Genomic DNA, 22,575 nt, shown 5'->3' with positions numbered 1-22,575 from the left:
TTGCTGGTGACCAATGGCCATTGCAGATTTTGTTTTCCGTAGTGCACTGAAGTTTCGATGGACACAGCCAAGCATGTTGATGGTCAGTTACAGTATGGATGCTCCAAGTAAAGAAATTGTCATTTATTACAGAGACACACAATTGGCTCGAAGGATTCTTTGTGATGCTTCAGACTGTCCTGACTTTAGCGATTGAGGACTTCCAAAAAAATAACATGACATATTTAAAATCCCAGATGATTTGATAAGAATTTTCCTACCAAAGCTGAATTGAATAAAGGTTTTGCAAAATAGACTTCCTTCATTTGAAATACAGCATTGAGGTACAAAAGCTTCTGTAGACCTCCTTGATTAAAGGTTTTAAATTGTACATCACCATCTGCAGAAATCATAGACCCTCGAGGGTCTATGCAGAAATGGGTTACTTTTTTCCTTTGTTTTTAATCCCTTTTGGACTTAAATAATCCCGTAGAATTTGCTGCCTAGGATGCATTGATGAGAATCATGGCTCTAACACCGCGCACGACTTTTTTGTTTCTGTTAATAAGTAGTGTGGTAGTGGCTTTTCAAAAAAAGTTTGCCTTCATTCTGGTTAGTCAGGATTTGCATTTGAAATGGGGATTAACACAATTTTAGGAAACACCAGAAGTATCTTGTGCTTCTGCACCATGGCGATATATTAACGGGTAAACAAAAGAGGCAATTGGGGGGATTTGCCTCCCCTGGCTGGAAGCATATGGTACGTTTTACGGCAACAATTGGCCCCCTCCCAGCAGAGAGCAGGATGATTTTCCATGCTTCAGCGGCTGGATAAGCGATCAAAGAATGACTTGTTAAAAGTCTGACCAATGTTACTCAAAGCAAAATAAAAAAAAAGGGTGACTCAATATAAATGTTGCATTCAAGGCTTCATAATTGTCACCACCAGCTTGCACCATTATGGTTTAACACACCATTTGTGTCGACATTGTTCCTTGGTGATCATTCGTATGTGTTCCTTCAATTTTTTTTCCCTGATTGTTGTCACAAAGACACTTTAAAAGAAGACCAGACGATTGTTATCAGGCCAGCATCTTGCTTAGGTGGTACCATCTGCAGCAACTTTTCCAAGATGACACCCTGTCCGCTTTTGTTGCCTGCTCCCCTGAAACGTGAAAATTTAACTGTTTTTTGAGGTGCGTTTTGTTTGTTTGCTCAGTTTATTTAAATCTTCGGTAGCAGATGTGTCACTGTCGTTGCTGCTTTTGTAATTAACCAACATGATCTGTTGTTGTTATTCTTTTCAAAGGAGAGGTCTCATTCCAGTCTATTTCATTCTGTTGAAAGTTTCACCAAGAAATAAAACAGTGGGATAATTTACACTTCAGCAATTCTGTTTTGTTTGGGGCCATTCTGATTCTACAATAGCGTGAACAGCAACACTGTCGCGCAGAATTGTTGTAAACAATGAGGGGGAAAAGTATCGCTACAAAATTTGCATCTCAGTGGAGATAAACCCTTTCATTACCGTGGTTTTGACCCAATGCCATTGTTTTCTGTGGTGAAGTTAAACCTCTGTACAGGGAAATGAGTTTCTTTTCAGACTCAAGTATTTGTTTTTGATTGATGAAGAAATGAAATGAGATGGATGCCTGATATTCTGCGGCTTAGTGCTCCAGTTTAGTTGTGTGTTGTGTGTGTGTGTGTTTGTGTGTGTGTGTGTGTGTGTGTGTGTGCATTTCAATGGAAAAGTTATTGTTTTAATGCAAAATAGCTTTAAGGGAGTGATAATCCGGGCCATGATCACTCCTCTGTGTCCGGGCCGAGTTGGTTCTGTATTCAGTGTGGTAGGCTAGTCTGCTGCCAGTTTACAGAAACAACATGCAATGCCTTAGTCGAAAATTTTTCAAATGTTGCACATGTGGGCATCTGACTACAGTTGTGACACCAAAAAGTCCGCTTTCAGCAGTATTTCCTCTTTATATAGATAGGCGTTCAACTTTGCGATAGAAAATGATAGGGGTTGTACCGAGAATTTGTGTTCCGAATAGACAAAAGTGACTCTAGTGCATGCACTTTAAACCTGTTTCTGCTTTCTGTATTTCACTAAAACTCAACATGGTTGCTGAAAAATTAAACAACACCATACTTTTTCACTCATATTTGCCAAAAAGTAAAACTTTAAGATCTACTAACCCCAACACATATGCTATAACTGTTTATTTTGTAGCAAAAGGCATTAGAAATAAAACCTTAGTAAGAATAGAAAGGTTTTCCACCTGCACAAATTACTGTAATGACAGCATGTGACTCATTTAATTTATTAAATTCTTTTATGTTATTTCATAGTCTTCCATTGACACCTCGTGGAATTAGCCTAAGCCACACCTGCTATAACAGTCCAGCCTATTTTCACATCTGTACAGTAATATTCCATCCTGAAAGAAAAGAGGATTTATTTTTTGATCTGCGATGCCTCAAGTTGTTCTCACTTTTTTTTGTCTGTCTGACGGGGCGGCTCACAGGAGGGTGCCTAGTCATAATGTGTTAATCACCATCCCGATTAAAAAAACAAAATCTCACATGTTGTTTTGTCAATTGCATTTCAAGTGTAGACTCTCTTTCTATTTAAAGCGATCAATCAATCATGACAGTCTTGGTGTCGCGGTTTTTTACAATATCTAGGTTTTCCTCAACATCTTTAAAAAATGTCAACAGGTACTCTGAGGATCAACTCTGTATCTGTTTTCCTAGCGTATTGCAATTTGTTTGCAGCAAATCAATGTACAGGTGTGGTCCAGTTGCCATGACATCCTTTGAAGAAATGCGCTGCTGATATGGATTACCTACTTGTGATATTTTGTCGTTGCTTCCGTGTTCGTCTGCTTCCCTGTCTGAACTCATGGTCTTCCATTCCAACCAAGCGAGTGTGTGATAGAAATGTACACTGACTTTCACAAAATTTAATCCATTGTACCAGAGAAATATGACTGCTGTGCAAAGATTGGCCACAGTTAATTTTTTTACAGTAACTTTTCCCAGGAATTAATACAAAGTCTTTCCATTCCGTCATATAGGTTATTGAATTGCATCTTGGGTATCACTCCTAACCATATTTATGATCACAGGCGTGATGTTTTCTGGGTAGTTTCTATAAGTGTTGTTTATGCTACGATCGGAAGTTCTCTTCCGTAGCCTAATCACCAAGGTAAGAAACAGAATTATCCGGCCTGCCAAAAAAACTGCCCTTTCTAGTCGAAAAATAAACACGAATCCTACAGTCAGTTACCTCGTTCGACGCGGAAGGCTCTCTACTGTCCAAAAAACACTCTCATGTCACGATAAAATGACTACTTTAGGAGAAATCTGTCGTGTTTTGACAAACTAGGCATTTCTGGCGTCCACCGTTGTAATAACGCAACTCATTATCATAATTGTACGCCGTCCGCATCGCTGATTGGTCCGTGAGCAACGCCATCAACAGCATCAGACTGAGATTCACCGCTTTCTATGTGCAGACACCGTCCATTATGATAATGAGTTGCGCTATTACAACGGTGGCCATCAGAAACGCCGATGTTGTCAAAACGCGGCAGATTTCTTCGAAAGTTTTCATTTTATCGTGACATGAGTGGGTGTTTTGGACAGCCGAGATCCTTCCGCATCAAACTAGGTAACTCTATGTAGGATTTGTGTTTATTTTTCGACTAGAACGTGCAGTTTTCTTGGCAGGCCGGATAATTCTGTGTCTTACCTTGGTGATTATCCTACGGAAGAGACGTTGGAACGTAGCATAAACAACACTTATAGAAACTACCAAGAAAACATCACGCCTGTGTTTATGATGTGCTGAAACACCACGGTTACTTTTTTCACTGTTCAGGCTATTTGTTTATATCTTTGCTCAATTAAAACTTTCTGCAAGAGTCAGTACTCTGTCCATTTTTAGTCCAATGTCTTTCTTCTTTTTATTGGCTTGAAGTTTCATTCAGATCATTGAGTGGCATCAACATGAAGCAAATCAGCCCTCTAAAAAACCTGGTACACTTGAGCTCAAATTTTGTGTTTCTCACTGTAAGTTTACCAAAATGTTAAATGGTTAAAATTTATACAAATCTGGGCAAGTTTAAAATAAATATGTTAATATCAGTAATTTTTTACTTATTTAAAAATGGAATTGAAAATTCTTGATTTTATATTTCCTTGCAGGGGGTACACCACCCTTGGAGTACTTGTGGTTTGACCAGTCTCCCCAAGCTGACGATGACAGGCTTCTGACCTACCTAGCCTGCATGGACTGCACTATCTCCATGGCGTCAATCCATCAGATCCCGCCTGAGCTTCTCCTCCCGTGCTCCGTCCTCCACTACCTGGTCAAACACGTGGATGCAGCCGCCTTCAGAGATGTACTGGTAAACGCATTTGTGGCAGTGAATGTGTGCGTATCCTTGTACGATGCCGACAGACTGTATCACTTGCCGGTGAGGATTTTGACCATGTTGTTATCGGGTTCTCCTTTTCCCTCAATCATTCAATACACTGTGATGAATGCGGTTGCAAAAAACAAATTCTGATGAGAAATTGATATCAGTTTATTGAGAGAGAAAGAATCAAGGTTGATTTTAGCAGAAGGGAAGAAATTACGTTTTGAGTCGCATTATTAGGGGATTGTCAGGTGTTGACTCGAGTATAGATTCAGTCGACTTTGAAGTTGCCGCTTTTTACACCTCAGCATTTTTGTGATGTCTAATTTAGGAAAAAAATCTGAAAAGTATAATTTCTATCTTCCAATGAGATCAATTCTGTGTTTACAAACAAGTACAAAATTGAATTTCAAGCCACAGGTTCAGGAGAAGTCTAATGTTTGAATGAGATGCTGGAAAGGTCCCAGCCATCGGGTGATGAATTTTGTCCTCGGAGAGTCACCCCCTGGATATTCACCCAGCAGACACATACTATTCCAGGAGAGTCACCCCCGTGATATTCACCCAGGGAGACGCATACTGTAACTCTGACCCTAACCCTAGCCCCAGCCATGTATGGATGGTACATGTACAAGGGTAACCATCCACATACTGGACAAGGGATCGGGGTATAGCTATAATGGCATTCTACAACAGTCACAGTCACCACTTTGACACGTACCCTAACTCTATTTCAAACCCTAGCTCAAACCATCAGTGTGAAATCTCTGGATGGTCAGTGTCAAGGGGTAACTGTCCTTATACTGTGGAATTGATTTACAGCATTTCAAGTACATCAAAGATATAAAGTCAGTGATCTCAAATTAAAGAAAGGGAAAAGTTTCCCCAAAGATGTGTACTGTTTCTGTCAATAGATCTTGAGTAAGGGTTGGGAGAAAATATAATAATCTTACTCAGGAATAGACTTTGGTAAAGTTTGGGATAGTAGACTTTCTGCCATTGAATTTGCAGATTTAGTGATAAGTCCAGTGTTTGGTATGAAAGGGTGTGGATTGGTCATGTTATCTGCCGGTATTCAGATTTCAACAGTGTTGCTTGTCCGAAAGAGCACAAATAAGACTGGATTTTTTTGTGGTAAGACTAGCACAAATACCAAAGTATTTTGGTACACTCCACTTCGAACAAACTCTGAGTGTCTACATGCCGTTTTATCAGTTGTTTACTGCTGAATGACACTGGCTTTTTTCCTATCAAAATGTTTGTGTCATTCTTGGGACGTGTGGCTTGTGTCGACTATGTACGCACTCGAAATGGCTGTCAGGTACCTGGCAAAGCAAATCAAGAGACGTTGAATCCTGGAGGTTCATGTGTGATCCATCCACTGTTGGTGGTACCAAACAAGCTGAAGGGAAGTCCACAGTGTAGGATTTAGACCCTTGGACTGAAAAACACACTGTTAACACAGTTTAGTCCAAACACGATGTCATCTATGATGTGTGAAGACCTCTTTACAGGAAATTAGAGGTGGACAAATTAATGGAAAGCAAGCCTTTCACTCTAGGAACATGTAGGTTGATAAATGTAACGCTGATTTCAAATATCATTAACATGCAAAAATACACCATTGTTCGAAAATTTTCAACCGGACTTTCAGAAAATTTTGCTTAGAGAATAGCAAGTGTGTGATTCAAATGGTATCATGGAAAAGCAACAAGAAACATAATACATCAACGGCTATAACTATGAACTGCAGTAAAAAGCACAGACATAGAATAGACAGAATTTTTGTCTAAAATTTCTGTTGGTATCAGCCGAATGGATTTCACAACGTGCCATATTTGATGACTGAGCTAGAATTTGTGATCAGCACTACTCTGAGTCCATGCCCAACACTCAGAAAGGCAGTAATTACTGATGATGTCACAGGTCCATCATTAATATGCAAACATAAATATTTGTTTAAAATTTTTGGACAAGACTTTCAGGAATTGAGCTTTCTTGAACAGCAATATTGGTTCTTTGTTACCGCTGATACTATGATCCAAACTATAAAAAGTCACATGTCAGGAGATTAGAAAAACAAGCATCATGAATAAACAAAGGTGCTTAAAATGACAAAATTTGCCTGAAGTTTTGCCGGCAGCAGCCATTGTCACATGTTACATCTAGTAACAAACTTTAATGCAGTTGGGATCAGAATCGTAGCTTTGCAGTTCAAGCTTCAGCCCGTAGTTCTTGTTTGATGTTAACATTTAGTCTAACTATAGGACCAGTTTCAAATGAAGTTAGATTTCCCCTATTGATGGGCAGAAGCAGTGTTTTTTCAGAAAATGCTTTTGACAAAACTTTCAAAAATCATGAGTACAAGAATAACCAAAAGGGTACCTTGTTACCTTCAGGGCTACGATGAAAACCATACAAATTCAAATGCCAAGGACTTCCATCACAAGCTATGGCAATGAACAGAGTTTGTAAAATATACAAATTTTATCCAAAATTCTGTCTGCAGCAGTCAATGTCACGGATATATTTATAGATTTAGCAAACACACCTACATCAGGATCAGTGCTGTCAGCCATTGGTAGTAAAAGCATTGACGATTTCTTTGACGTATCGTTTTGAACTTGAATTTGCAAAATTCATGAAGGTGAGTGGAAGGAATTCGACAGGTGTTAAGCAGCTTTTAGTGCATGGAACCAAGAAAGAATTAATTTCTAGAGTGTTTACTATCAGAAGTTGTGATGGTAGATACAGTATGGACAGACTGTCAACACAATATTTCAGGGACACAAAAATACCAGCAACATTTGGGCTGTCATTTTCTCTCTGTCATTAACCATATTGTTGTTGAACTTGACTACTAAAATCTCGCTGAAATATAGCCATTTTTTCAAGATCACCCCAACATTCCCACGTAATTTCCATGTGTACCTTTGTTTGCAATTTTTTATTTCTCGTCAGGTGGAATTCTTTTTGTTTCTGTTTTAGAAACAAGGCTTCAAAAGATAGTTTTGAACCAAAAATGTTTAAATTACCCCCCCTGAATATCAAAAATGCCAGAAATTTCCAGTGCCATAAAGACTTGCTTACGTACCTTGACTGACGGAATATTCCAGCAAGATCCAGCAAGTGTCTATAGTATGTTTTGTACAGCAGTTTTACCGTACGTTGCGGTAGTCAAAGGGATTACTTGATGAACTTCTTGAGGACCAAGTATTTTACTTCTAGGTGTGACTTATCATCACTTGTCTCATGAAAATGTTTTTGTGATGTTAGGAAGATTGGTCATTGCATATCTCTCTCTCTCTCTCTCTCTCTCTCTCTCCACCCTTCTCTATCTCTCGCACAGAGTGTTCCTCAGTACACATGTGTAATAGTAGTATCACATTCTTCTGTCACATATCTGTGTTGTTATCCTCTCACTGTCAAATCTTGGCGCAAAGCCATTTTTCTGGTCTCCCTCAAAGTTGGATCTCTGCAATGGAAAATGTAAGTGAAAGATGTCACGGTAGGATGTGTATTGTACTGTAGTCAAATCACAGACGTGATGGTGTCGTTGCAAGCGTGCAATGATTATAAATTGTCAAGTTTCAAAAGCTGTAGCGATGTCACTTAATTACCGCTTGATCCTTGGCCACTGACTTTTGCATCCCTCAACTGTACTGCAAGGAAAGGGGAATTGCTGCTTAGTTTGATCCAAAAATCTTAAACTGAGCAAGACACAAAGAAAAATCTGGGGAATGCTTGTCCGTGTGGTAACTGTTTGGCACGAAGACAGACATGATTAAAGAGATGACATGAGGGAAGCATTTTTTTCATCGCTGTGAAAAAAACACATCATCCCTCTTGTCTCTCATCATATACCACAAACTGTGTGGATTGTAGGCAGCACACGCCACAGTGTCTTGATGATACCCGACCTTTGACCTGATCACTTCTGACCTGCATGATCCCTTAGGTTTGGAAGGGATATTTTCGCAATATGATAACCACATAACAAAAATGTCAATTGAAACTGGCACTGGCTCCATACTCTGGTACTCTCTGCACATCTCCCATCTCTTGATGGCTAATCAAAGTGGTAGCATAGATTACTGCTTACTCTCCCAGCCATTCTCCCTAGTTTATGCCCGACATTACAATTCATCAGGCTGTACAGACCATACAGTCTCCAACCAGCCCATGCAAAAGTTCTTTGACCAGAGATATATGCTACAACGACAGGCATCTGTTTATATGTGTCTGTGTTGTAAGTATTATACCAACCAAAAGTATTTTTTCTTGCCACGGAATGTAGCATTTGCTACTGAAAACAACAGCAATGCCTCGTCACCCTTTCCATCAGTGATACCGATAAATTTCGCAACTGCAAAATATGAAAACAAAACATTGGTTTGCTTGCACCTGTCTTGTCATTTTCCGTTTAATGAATGAATCTTTTAATAGGAAAAAAAAAAGAGAACTACAAAAAATATCAGAAGCTGCGGCAATAGCTGCAGTGTGGGTGTTTGTCGCTTGGCAACTGGAACCAGGCAACCGGAACCAGGTGCTGTTTGCTGTGTGAAGTGTGGTTTTGTAACTCAGCACATTCAATACGTTTAAACAGATACGAGTGGGGGGGGGGGGGGGGGGGGGGGTTATTGAATAATCTCTGTGAATGAGGGATTTGTGTGTCAATTTCATATTTGCCCTTCTGGTAGCTATGTAAATTGTTATGTAATGGAAGCCAGTGGGAATTGTTCAATGCATGACATCTGGGTGATGTTTTATATCTCTAGCCCATATGGTGAAGTACCCACAAACCTTAGCTACATCAGCCATTTTCTTATCAGCCCCCCTTCTCTTCCAAATTTGTCATACTTCCTGAGAGCAATTTTTTTCCAGAGTATAATTTGAAATGTAAGTTTTGGTGAGTTGTGGTGATGAATATTTTGTGTGTCTGAACACTGTCATGCTGAGTCGTGCATTTGGCCGGAAATTTGCCAAAGCCACTTGTCAGTTCGTCAGTTGGAATTTAAATGCTACTGTCAGCTGTGATTCTCTATTAGACAAACATATAATGAAATAATAAATAGTGTTTACACAAAAAATTAAAATCGTATAGAGTAATGTTTTACGTTGTCAATAGTCGCATCGTTTGGTACATTTGTCAAGCCATCCTATACAGTAGACAAATTGCTGGCTTAGATTTTTTTTATAAATTCCTTGAAGTTGTCATGCTTGTTAATGGCTCAGCTGTGGATGTCACAGAGTGACACTTTTGTGACATTTATGTTATGAAATATGCATCATGAAAATTCAAATTTTCCAAGCCATTTATCTATTGTATCGGTGGCTTGACAAATGTACCAAACAAGAAGACTATTGACAGTGTAAAACATGACTGTATACCATTTTTCGTTGCGCATTTTGAGAAATGTCCAGGGGATGAAAGGTTACTTAATTCTTGAAGCAGGCCATCGGGAAATTTGCCGTTGTCTGAATTCTCCGAAAGGGTCTTTGTAGTGAGGGAAACATTACGGTCAGTGTGTGTCGTGGTATTTCAGGCAAAAACACCGTTCTAGTCTGTAATTATTCTTTCACCACATGGAGTGTAACGTGAATCATTCTGGCTAATCGTCTGCTTAACTCTTCTTGAATAGCTGGTACTGGTCACTTTATCGTTTTTTAGTGATGAATGATCAGATTGCCTTTCTTATTAACTCTCTTTTCTTAGCGTCATTTTGTTTTAGGAGACTCTTTGGTCAGGTGCTGTTCGATTTCAAAATTTTATAACCCAACACAACATTTTGAAGTGCACAGATACTTGTTCAGCTCACCAAGAGCCATTCTGTCGGAAGTGTGATATTTAATTTTAGTGCTGGTAATATTTTTTTTGGTTATTCTACCAACGTGAATTGAAGTGTTGTTTTTCTCTGTGTTGATGTACCTGAATGACCTAAAAGATCCAGAACGTAGATTTTATGGTGTTGTATGTGTGGTAAAACACACACACATCTTTTTTATTCATCGGGCTAGGGCCTTGAAAAATGTTGTATGTATGCGTGTTTTTTTTCACATCACTCCCTCCAAGCAAAGATTTTAAATACAGTATGTAGGCTGACTTTGCTGGCTTCTTCAACAACTAGCAGGCATTCTTCCAATATTTCTCGCATACTTCATTTATAACCTTCACAGAGGTCACCTACTTTGTGTTTTTTTTCGTCCGATATGCCAATAACATGTGTGTGTGTGTGTTGTGTTAGGTTGGACATCAAGTATTTCACAATGTAAGTTAAAAAAAATGAAAAGTAATCCCATGTAAACACGCATTTCATTCATGCATATAAAAGTCTCCAACATTTTAGCTTACGCGTTGATTAAATCTAAACTTTTAAGTTCTTTTCTCTTTTTAAATTGAAAATGAAAAGGGTGATTTCCACATATTTTTTTCATCATAGCAAATAGCTGATTCTCTCTCATCTAAAATTGGAAATTCTCAGACGTGTAAAATTCAAGATAGCCGCCACACATTGTGTCAACTGTGCACAAAATTTCCTTGATTACTTGCGGAAAGATCAGTTTGATGTGAACTTCAGTAGTGATATTTGGGCAGACTTAAGTTTAGAAGATTGTTCATTTTCTCAGCCTGTTTGTATACCGTCTAAAAACCACAAAAAAGTTGTGATAGTTAGACTGTGTATGTCTCAGTAAGGTACTTGGCACCTTGAAACAAAAAGTTTTACACTTTTGGTCAAACTTTTCTCAAGGAAATTTTTACCATTCTCCTTCATAATCAAGAAAAAAATTAGGAAATGTCATGCAAATTTTTAGATTGAAGAAAAAATTTCCAACATTGACTGATATTTGATGAAGAAAAAATACCAACATTTATTGATATTAGAAATTCAAAATTGAAGCTCCTTGCTATGTTAATTTTATCGGGTAGGAGGAAATTTTTTAATTTTTATAAAGGGCAAGATGGCACGTGAAAACGTGGTTTGTCCAACAGGCTTCTGAATGAGTCCACTTTAAACAGCAGACGAGAAGGAATTGTAAAAATTTGAGTGTCCAAAACACTGTCCCAGAGGCAAATTCTACGATCAGCTTTATCAGGATTGTTGATCATTCTAGTCACACTGGCACTTCATCATTCCGGTATTTTCATTTCTCCCATGTTTGTGTTTTCCGTTGAAAAGCATTCGGTGCGGAATTTTTACTCGCTGATTTATTCCTCTTTGACGTGGGGGTCGATATAACCTCGAGTCCCTTTGATTCGGTGAATGAATGATCTTAAAAATAGCCAAGGAAAACACCATGCGATGCCTCTCACAAATCATCAAGGTTCATAAATGCATTTGGAGGTTACCAGTTCGCCAATCATACATTTTTCCAGGGTCCCCAAAAAACCACAATTGACGCTGGGAAACCTGAAAAGCTAGTCTATGTGCTTTTCCGAGGCAATACGGGCGTTTGATTTATTGAGCAACGCACCATTGGCTGATGAAATGACAATAATCCGTTGACAGATTAATTTTTTCCCCCTTCACTTTCTCTGAATGCATTTGCAAATTCAGTCAGCACACAGCTTCAGTTTGTCACGCGTTCTCAGGTTTCATGAATAAACGTAATAAATTTTGCACAAAACAATTGACAGCAATTCTCATTAAATCAAGTTTTGATTATATCTTCAAAGTAATTCTTTTTCCCTCTCTCTGTTTTTCCTCGTATGGGGTCGTTATCACCATGTGGTTATTGATCTCATCGTAAACCACAAAGAAATGCATGAAATTCTCCCGCTAATGAGATTAATTTGTGTATTTGTGCCATTTTACAAGATCTGTTTTTCCATTGTATCAACACCGAATAGAGTGAAACAATGAAAGCAATTAATGACCTTGAACTTAAAGATGAAATAGATTTGTGTTTCAATTGTTTCAACAAAGAGATGGAAACAATGAAAGCAATTAATGACCTTGAACTAAAAGATGAAATATCAAGAATCCTGCCATTAATTTTTTTATTATTCTCTTTGTGTCTACAGTGAAAGGTCAAAAGTTTGGCATACATCAAAGAACGAATGTCATTGAACTTGACAAAATTAAAATGGCCATGTAATGAAATTATCACTTTAATTAATCGCCATATGGCATCAGTCAGGATAATGAAATAATTACAGTAATTAATTTCTGTGTACCCAGGTGACTCGTGTGTCGGTCGACGCCGTTCACTTTGCCACGGTGTACATGCGCGGTGTCAGGGCAGCTTTCTCCATCAACTGTACCAGCGGCAAGCCAATCAGGAGGGAGGACTTGTTGCCATGGAGATACTTTGATGGCAAGCTGTTCCATCAGAAGTACACCCTGGCCGTTGGAGGAGCCAGTGATTTTATCCTCTGTGACAGGAATGTAAGTATGCATTTCTGAGTGGGTGAGAATGTGTCCAAAAAAAAAATTTCAGCCGCAGTATTTAGCAGATTTGGTACAAAATCCCTTCCATGCTGAAAATGTAATAGTTTGATGAAAATATGCAGTAATGATGTAGTCCCTGAGAAAGAATATGTTGTTGATTTTTATCTGAAGAGAAGAGTAAACTCATAATTTAAGGGTGCATATTCCTTCAATAAAACCACTTTCATTGATAAATATTTGAAACACCATGGCATTGAAATTTTTGCAAAATGTCAGGGACCTCAACAAACACTGATTTCTTTTGTTTTCATTGGAACTGTCTCAAAGCAAGGATTTTTCTGATTGGTCCATTTCTTTATGTTTCATTCCTTGATCAATTTGAAAATTTTGTGTAATAGGCGCGTACCTACGTAACGTAGTGGTGTTATCTCCTCGGGCAGGGTGGGGGTCAGTCGTTTTTATTGACCAACCAGTCTCTGACATCAAAAAGGATTTATTTTTGCTTTCTGATGAATGAGACCATTTTTTTATTGATTCTCTTGATTGTAGCTTCACGTGTCTGCCATTCCTGGAGAAGCCAAGCAAACAAGAGATAGGCAATCAAAAAAGCTGACGTGTGATAAAGCTTTAACAAATTTAAAAGCCCAAATAAGCAAGATCTCCCCAAAGTTCTTGGCAAGAGCAGAATTTATGTGTTGCCCAACTATCATCACTTTCTTATTGGTTGTCGTTTGTCAATTTCATAACAGCTTCAAAATTTCTTCATTTCAGCAAGAAAAAACTGCGCTCTTCCGCAAATTAAAGAAAATTGTGATGGAAGGAACAAGATTAGGATGCGGTGGTCAATGAGAGTGTCTACAGCTTACTGATGAGAACAGTCACTGTGAACGCCGTGGTACTATTATCTTAATACTTTACATTAATAAATAAATGAATGAATGGATATGAATATGAATATAGGTGACGGAGATCTTCATTGACATTGATTGAGTTTACTAATTGACTGTTTCCATGGTGATCAGATCACCTTAGCAACAACCACCATGATGTCTTTAGATCTCAACCCAGGGTAGTCTGATGATTGAACTTTTAAATGTTGGAACTGATCCAAGACTTTAGGCAGTTAGGCAGCTGATCCAAGACATAGGCAGTTAGACAGGCAGGAAATCAGTTGGGACAAGTGCCATCAATCAGCTTCACTTTCATAAAAGAGTTGGTTTTTTTCCTCAAATCAAGAATTTATAGCTTTCTACTCATCCTTATTTCTTTCTTGTACTTGAACCCTAATCCTGCCAGACCTGACATTTCCCCATCTGCCAAATCAGTAAAAAGCATTTTGAGCCAAAACCCATAATTTTCATCTACTCTTCACAGTATGTTATAGCAGGGTTAAGTCAGTTAAAATCATGTTTACAGTATCTATATTTTCAGGGGGGCCTTCAAATGTTCAAGTTTAAAAAATGTAATGTATGGGACACGTTTTGCCTCACTGGGTTTGATCAACTTGACCTGATGGTGACATATGAACTTGGCAGGATAAGGGGTCAAGTTGTGGCTGCATCCATGAGTCATTGTCTGTTGGAAAAAAATGACAAAATCAGTGCTAGAAGAGCGCTAAATCAGCTTTTATTTAACCCTCCCAGTCAGCAAAATAAAAATTCAGGTTCATATTCTTGTCATATCATCTACAATTCTATAAGCTTGCAGAATCAGTTACAGTTAAAATCTGATTCTGTCAGCATTGTTTGATTCATCAAAGGAGACGTCAGGGTTCCTGGTCAAAGACGCCATTATTCTTTCAATAGGCAGAGCCTAGGGGCATGACCTGGACAAGGTTTGTTGGTATTTCTTCCTCTTGGATTTCTGAACACCAGCTGCCCCGTCTCTGTCACGTCACAAATGTGAGGAATCACTAACCTGTTGAACTGTGGATTGTTTTCAAAGAAAGTGATGTGTGTTTTTTTTTACTTTTGTTAACAACTGTCAAATTCTGGCAACAGAAAATGATGCTTAAAATAAAAATACATGAAATAATGACATTAATTGTGACAACTTATTTATGGTCATTCCCGAAACCGATGGTTATTTTTACCAGTATAATGTTACAGTGATAATCAATTTTATGATAATAATTTTATCAGTGGCTGTTGGGATTTTTATATGTGTTCCCAATTAATCATGGGGGGGGGGGAGGCTTGACACAAGATTAACTTATAACATAACTTTTTTGTACATTTTGAGCATGTTTTGACCAGACTCGCTCCCCCACCCCCCATTCCCTATTATTCTCCAATGCTTGTTAGTGAATAAGCTTACACTCTCTGTTAGAATCATGCTTGATGTTGTGAAAATGTAAAGCGAAAAATATTTTAAGAGTGTTTATAAGATATGAGATGTTTGAAGAATCAATTCAGTTATGACCCCTTTGTCTTCCAGGTTATGCACCTCCACCCCCACCCCACCCCCACCCCAAAGTCGACAATTTACCCTCTCAGATTCCCATCACCTAACGTTTGACGCCTACACCGGTGCTGTTGTCTCTGTGCCTCGTATCCTCTTGTCTTCAGAGGCGATATACTGGTCGCAAATCAAGGGTTTTAATAGACACGGCTATTGAGTTCTTGACCCTGTACTTGGCCATTAAAAGACAGCCTATTATTGGCAGTGTTGTGTGTTCTCTTGTTACTCTACAATAACAGTTTACGCAGTGTTGTTGATCGACATGTACTTGGTAAAATAAACCACCTCTAATGAACTCAACGAACGGCAGGATCAACAGTCACTCTTGCGGTGTTTTGACTTGATCGATGTGCGCCCCTCGCTTTGTGTGGCTCAACCTTTAGTTTTTATTCGAAAAAAACAACGGCGTTGGTGTGATTGAGAGGGTATTGGCTTTCAAAGAATGAGGAAAAGAGAAAAATAAATTTTCCAAGACGTGTATTTATTCATCTGCAGCTGTCGCTAGCGATGTCTTCCTGTCTCTATTGATGGCTGGCCACGCGGGCACGGCTCTCCCAGTCACCAGCCTTTTCAAAATCACGATGCTGTTCCGGAGACGTCGTCTACACCTCTGAATCCGACCACGGTTTGTTCATACCGCGACCTTTCAATTTCCCTTCTAGGACACTGAATCTAAAGTGTCTTTCTGGATTCAGTCGGCGGGGGTTTTCCTCGCCTGAGCGAGCACCTTTTACATCGGCTTTCCTGGAGCCGTGCGCACACGTACCCAATAGTCAGCAATTTCCTTGTCGAAAAAATGAAATACGTCGAATGTTTAAATAGATTGTCTGGATATTCTGAGTTTAGTACTAGCAGCCCAGGGGGGAAAGAGCGTTTATCTCTCTTCAACCTCCACGATCTCAGAAAAGTCAGCTGCTTTGAGTGACTTTGTTGACGGGGGGGGGGGGGGGGGGGTTGTTACCGACTCTTTATTTTCCTTTCGTGATCACCTTTGCAATTGGCATGTTTCTGTTTGAACATGGATGTAAAAAATAGATTTTTTACATCCATGGTCTGAACAACGGAGTTAGAATGGGGTGTTCTCGACCAAACCACTCGTACTCGGATAGACTCTAGTACACAGAGATGTTTTGTCATCGGAGTACACCGAAATTTTCGTCCCTCTATCATGTCGTTAAATTTACCCTGTTGGGCATTGGTTCGATAAACTTCTTCATTTTTCAAAATAGTGCCGCGATTTGTCAGATATGTTGGGGCTGCATCTGTGTGTTCTGTCAGCAGAGATTTCTTTTTTCCCAAACATGGATATAAAAAATCTATTACATCCATGTCCCAAACAAGTTCACACTGTCAAGTACTTCTATGAAAACATACAAAACAAGCAGATTATATGTCAAATACGTCCGATGCTAGAAAGAAATATGTGAGTTCCGAATGTAAGACAATGCTCTCGTCCGCCGTATAGGTTTGTTCTTTGCAGTCAATTTAGAAACTTAAAAAATAGAGTGACGTCACATTTAGCCATAGTCCCTCGATGGGAGGTTAGACTATCCTAGTGGCCTATGGGGAGAGGGAGAGAGAGAGAGAGAGAGAGAGAGAGAGAGAGAGAGAGATTCAATCCGGATCAAACAAGTTGCTTGCTATTCTTATCCATTATCAGCCTATTCGGAAGTGCAAAAGTCCAAACTTTCAAAAGACCTTATCTTGCAGTAAATTGATGGGTACAATTTTTTTTAATCACAAAATTGTCTACGTTTCCATGGTTTCAAAGATTAGCTCATCATGTTAGCGCATCAAAACTAGTTTGCAATCATTATTGACATAATACCCTTTATAATAAAATGGACAGATTTAATTTCTGATTTTAAATAGGGTTGATGCATCTGGTTGATGCCAACGGGACAAAAAAGCCTTTTCTGCCATAGACTATTGGGTTTTCTGGAGACCATGCAGACCCACATGGACGGCGCGTAGTTTTACATGCATAGACCTTTGACCGAGATTGCTACATCAACAGAGAGACCACACATCTTTTCTTCAGTCACAGCCTTGTACCACGATCGCAGACGTCGCTCGTCAAATCCAACAGGTGGTCATTTCAATGCGGTTTCCAAAGCAACCACGGCCGTTTCCTTGACAGAGATTACTTTGGCGGGAAAATGGTGACGACAAGGTTGGTCGTCTTTGCTTTGCACCGTGAATAATGGAGGATCTCGACAACAAATGTCCGTAGGCATTCACGTTTTACGTGGCACGTGCCGCACTCATTCGGTGGATTTTTAAGTCTGCAAATGCCGTTGGTCGATCGATAACTTTTTAAATGTCGCTCACTGGCCCGATAAAGAGAACGTTCGCCTGTTCAATCATTATTTACAGAAAATCAATTGCTCATTTGGTGGCCCGCTTCATATAGACCGAAATATCACGATTACTGATGAATTCAGTGGACGTCGACTCGGAAAACAGCGAATAAAGACGAAGACACGTTCAATCTCCTTTCGCCCGCGGTCAGAAAATGGTTGCTTCGGTAAATTTGTGCACGGTTGTTCAATTGTTAGGCTGCGAGTCGGGAGGGCGCCAAGGAGCAGAGGCTTCTACCCGTATCGATAATATAAGTTTAGCTGCGTGCGATACATTGAATCAAAATCCGCTGATAACTCAAGTTGGATGGGGACTCTGCCAACTAGTCGGGTTATTTTAGTTTCTTCGCTGTCATACCGACTGGCGTCATTAAGTTGAAGGTCAAGCCCCTATCTCCGCCCGCCTTTTCTTTTCTCCTGTCTCTTTGGCTGTCCTATTGTTCATACATTCACATTTCTGAATCGAGTCCCAGAATTTCGCCACCACAATCTAAACGCTCCGTGCTCATGCATTCGGAGAAAAAAAACATCCCATTTTCCGAAATCGATATAATTATGGATGTACAAAAATAGATCGCGCCATTCCGTCCCCGTTAATAGAAGCAAAAAAGGCATAATTTAAAGATAAAACTTTCCGTAAAAGTCCTTTTATTTCTCTGTTGATCATTTGCATACTCAAAAATAAGAGTTTAAGATGAAACAAAGTAATGAATATGGTTATTTGCTTGTATCGGTCCATATTTATAATTTGGGCATTATCACAAATGGTGAAATCCATCTAAGTCCACAACCTGCCATGTCGTAACCTATCTGTAGAATTTCCGACGTCGTCCATCTCTTCATGTGTGCCTATGGCACAAAGGAAAGCAATATGAAATGTTAACGTCGCTAATAATCTGGGTCGGCGTCCTCATTAGACTGAAGTTTCTATATGTTTCGAAATTCACAATCGAGTTGATAAATTAGACAAACACTCAGGACTCTTTTGTTTCCGATCGCTCTTCAAAGGCTGTCAAAATTCAGAGGCACGTGCACACTGTCCATTACGTAATCGCGCTGTGATGCCGTTCTGAATGCAACGCGCGCTCGACCCACTGCCTCCTTTGTCATGCTTGTATCAGTTTTGTTGTGCGCACACAAATCGCATCGTTTGGTCCACATAATATTAATCATAATCCCCGCGCAGCCACCGCTATACTGTGGTATAGCTCATAATTTTAAACATTCCATGAATCGACTGTAAGATTTTGTAATAATTGGCCACATCACGGTCTCTCCATATGATAGAGTACCATGGCCACATTTTAACTATATATATGGGTAAACGCATTTAGACCTGTGTATATTCGGTGATTAACAAGTGCTGAACAATAATTGACTCTCTCTCTCTCTCTCTCTCTCTCTCTCTCTCTCTCTCTCTCTCTCTCTCTCTCTCAGGATCCGCTACTCAGTAAAGATCGAGTGACAGATATGAAGCTTCGCTGAATTAACGAGAACAAAGGAACCGACAGAGATTGACGTTTTTGGGGGACATGCAACGCTGATAAATATCGCGCTGTGGACACCTGCTCACGACTCGGCTTGACCTTTGTGCATCCGCTCATTACGAGATGAGATTAGCGTGTTTTATAATGCCGATTCCAAATTAGACGATACCCCCGCGGTATACTATTGATCAATAGGCATATTTTTCACGCATCTGACTGCGTATTCATCGAAGCTTCATGGACTGGCGATGCTGCAGTTAGAAAGTCGATGCCATCAGTAGTTCGAAATTTAAATTGACGAGAAAATAATTTTCAAATATGTAGAAGTTTGGAAACTAGACACACAATGGATAAAATGGGTGGTCGCCTTGCTACACTCGCTTCTAACACAATAATATCTAGCTAAAATAGTGCACATCGAAAAAACCTTCCTATTTGCCAAGATCTACACACAATTCCTCAATATCTGCGGACCATGTTCCGAATTTCATTTTCGGTTTCCCCGTACGGATGGACTGTAAGCTAAATTAAAATTTTATTCATTGTCATTCTTTATTCATTAAACAAAACAACAAAAGAACCCGTTTTCATTGCGGCGATTCCAGGTTTTATTAGCTTGCAAAATTATTTTTTCATGACATTATAAAACACGGGGCCTGTATCAATGTTTATCGAGAGTCTGACTTGGAACACCAAATATCGTGCGTAAAGAAACCAAGCGACTCTTCTCGACCACGTGACGAAAACAAAGACGGCCTATTCTTTTCAAGTCTGGCGGTCAAACCTAATGGTTTGTTATTAAACAGATCTGTTCTATTTCGTAATCTCCCTTGTGTCATTCATGAATTCTACTGCGACTGAACGATTAAAGCGTACCAGGTATATGACGCTTGACATCTGGTCTTCGACGGGCCGTTATAGATCTTCTGTTGCTGCTGGCCTGATTTGCTTGCGAGTGACAGAAAGTGAAAGTAGCCGGCGTTCTCTTCGCGGCGTAAACACAGGAACCGCCGTTCTTGGCCTTCGCTGTCGTGAAGAAAGGGGACAAAAGCGAAACGTCACACGAAAAACAAAAGTCTCCACAATGCTTCGCCTTTCGTACTTTTCAAAAGAAACAAGAACAAAAGAGGGGTGCATCGCCGGTTGCCGATTATTGGTCAAAATTTTGACAGTTAAACCGGAAACCCTACAACAACAGGATGACATGTGTGGTGGGGGAACAAAGGGACGAAATGACATCGATTTTCGATTTTTTTTTATTTGAGAGGGGCATAAACTTGACAGCTAGTGGGTCAGTGTTTCTTAAGCGCGTGGTCATGAGCATGAAATTGATTTAACTCAAAGGGGATTTAAACAGAGTCGATTTATCGATCGTCCGGACAATGTAGAAATCACAGCGCAATTGAAATAAGATTACGGACATCTGGAAGTCGTTTGCAAAGCCCCAGACAAGTGGTAAAGGATAAAGCCATTCAAACCTTTGTCCCACTCGATACAACAAAATCCCAATCTAACATCTTACACACACCTCCTCCTTCGTTAGGAAGTAACCGCCACGTCACATTGAATTTTTTTTCCGCTTCTTTATTCTTAGTGGTTGCACATATGTCGACCTCTGCAATCCTGAAAGCTTAGACTATAAAACAGTCGTTAAAATCTTGTTACATGCCTTGTTGTAAAGATTTATTAAGAATACGAGACTTGAAAACCCGTATGATCAGAATCCGTTTGGGATTGATTTATGAAACTGAAAATTTTGTTGGAAGAACATATAATTTTGCTGGTTTTATTTGCTCTTTAACTCCACATTCGATCAAAACGTTTAGCTGAGTATAATGATTCTCTCTCTCTCTCTCTCTCTCTCTCTCTCTCTCTCTCTCTCTCTCTCTCTCTCTCTCTCTCTCTCTCTCTCAGAGATATGAGATTATGACGCCACGAAGCATTTTCAAGACAATAAAACCGTTCCATTTCACAATTTCATGTCGGTTTTAGCATTACAATCATTGTGGCTTGTGAAGTCTCTTCGAAAAATATAAACTTTGGGAAATATTGCAAAGATTTTAGTTCAGAAAGAGCTCATGAATGTCTATTGGATCGACGTCTCTCAGATGTTGCCATTTCAGAATATCGTCAAGGACTGAGAAAGGACTGTATACCAACAAACGTAACATTGCGAAAACAGTACATCTGTACGGCTGTCTTCAGCATATTAACTCTCTCAAGTCGAGTATAAAATGTTACCCTTATAATATGCTCTAAGCGATGGAAACAAGCAAACGGATGAGACCAGTGTCTGACAAGTGTCTCCCATGGTGCATGGTGGCGCTGTCCTACCAAGCGGCAACACCCTGCGTTTTTCACGGTGGCCACTGGTGGCCATTGGTTTTTCGGGAGGAGGGTGTGCCGCACCATCCACCATCACGTATCACTGGCAATATTTGGTCTGTAGATGGCGCTATTTACCTCGATTGGTAATTTTGAGGGAAATAAAGGCGCTTTAATGAGAGCCGTCGTCTTCTGAGGACCAGGACGGCGGCGAATTCTTCTCAGTTATTGACTAGAGAGATGTCAGAACAGTCAGATGCCAATATACCTAACTGAAAACACGGTACAGCTCTTTTGTCAAGAAAGAAACCTTTGAAATACTTTTTTTTGGAAATCAACTCCTCATTGAATTTCATCTGTGTTACCAGCTAGGGAGCACATCTAAGAATTATTGACTCCTAATGTTCTTTTCCGATAAAAATAAAATCTAAAAGAGTGGGCGGCAATATTTGTGAATTTCAATATCAACGAAATTGTAGAGCTAAAGAGAAAATGTTGCTTTCTCTCGTTTTGATTGCTGCTTTCACTTTAAAAGTTAACGCACCTAGCATTCTCTAATGCCGGGGTCTTTTCAATTTCAATTTTTCAGCCGGCGAGTGATTTGTTTGCTACGCAGTTATTGAAAACCTAAATGAAACTCTTTATGGACCAAAAATGACCTTCATTCAAAATGTTCTGGTTTTAGTAATGAATACGATCATCGTCTTGATTAGGGAACGAATTATTCAAGGCGCCATCGTGTCCATCCCTGGAAGCAGATTTTTAGAGTTTTTTAATTAATAATAACAATTTGCGTGGCTAATTTTCCCGACTCGCAGGCAAATTGAAACGACAGTCCCTCTTCTTTGACCCCACCTTGCCCTCCCCCCGTCCTCACGACTGAACACTTCCTTATAAGGTCAGTGACTCTGGATTTAATAAAAGGAAACGGTTTGAGCAAATTTGCCGTCCTATCAAACGGCGCTTCTGATATCCCTCCTCAAGAAATTATCTCTTCACAACTGGAAGATGTTACACAACAACCGCCAGGGGCTTTTAATCAGAGAATTTACTGAACATACAGAGTAAATTTATCCAAATGATTGCCAGAGTGATTACTTTACTACTGAATACACATCGGCCTCGGGGCAATATTGATAAAAAAGCTAAA

General features: G+C 39.5%; 1 protein-coding gene and 1 long non-coding RNA gene across 5 annotated transcripts in view; one reads left to right on the top strand and one right to left on the bottom strand.

The window, feature by feature from the left end:
- The window catches only part of LOC139149829 (constitutive coactivator of peroxisome proliferator-activated receptor gamma-like), a 29,663-nt gene extending 8,902 nt beyond the window's left edge, over positions 1-20,761 (top strand). For 2 of the 4 annotated variants that reach the window (XM_070721822.1, XM_070721824.1), the window contains exons 4-6: positions 4,189-4,460; positions 12,584-12,790; positions 13,565-14,827. In XM_070721822.1, the coding sequence (XP_070577923.1) occupies positions 4,189-4,460; positions 12,584-12,790; positions 13,565-13,642 (557 nt within the window). In that variant the 3' untranslated portion in view covers positions 13,643-14,827. Of the gene's footprint in view, positions 1-4,188; positions 4,461-12,583; positions 12,791-13,564; positions 14,828-19,050 lie in introns of those variants that run through there. The other 2 variants (XM_070721823.1, XM_070721825.1) reach the window with 2 other exon arrangements.
- On the bottom strand, positions 5,845-13,346 carry LOC139149830 (uncharacterized). Its single transcript, XR_011556155.1, has 3 exons — positions 13,204-13,346; positions 8,670-8,769; positions 5,845-7,878 (listed from the first exon to the last, which is right to left on the bottom strand). It is a non-coding gene; the product is annotated as an uncharacterized lncRNA (long non-coding RNA).
- Positions 20,762-22,575: the final 1,814 nt, after the last annotated feature.

Source organism: Ptychodera flava, chromosome 14 (genome assembly GCF_041260155.1).
Source record: "Ptychodera flava strain L36383 chromosome 14, AS_Pfla_20210202, whole genome shotgun sequence".
Classification (NCBI taxonomy): Eukaryota; Metazoa; Hemichordata; class Enteropneusta; family Ptychoderidae; genus Ptychodera; species Ptychodera flava.
The sequence above is the reverse complement of the archived record's forward strand: the minus strand, read 5'-3'. Positions and strand labels throughout refer to the sequence as shown.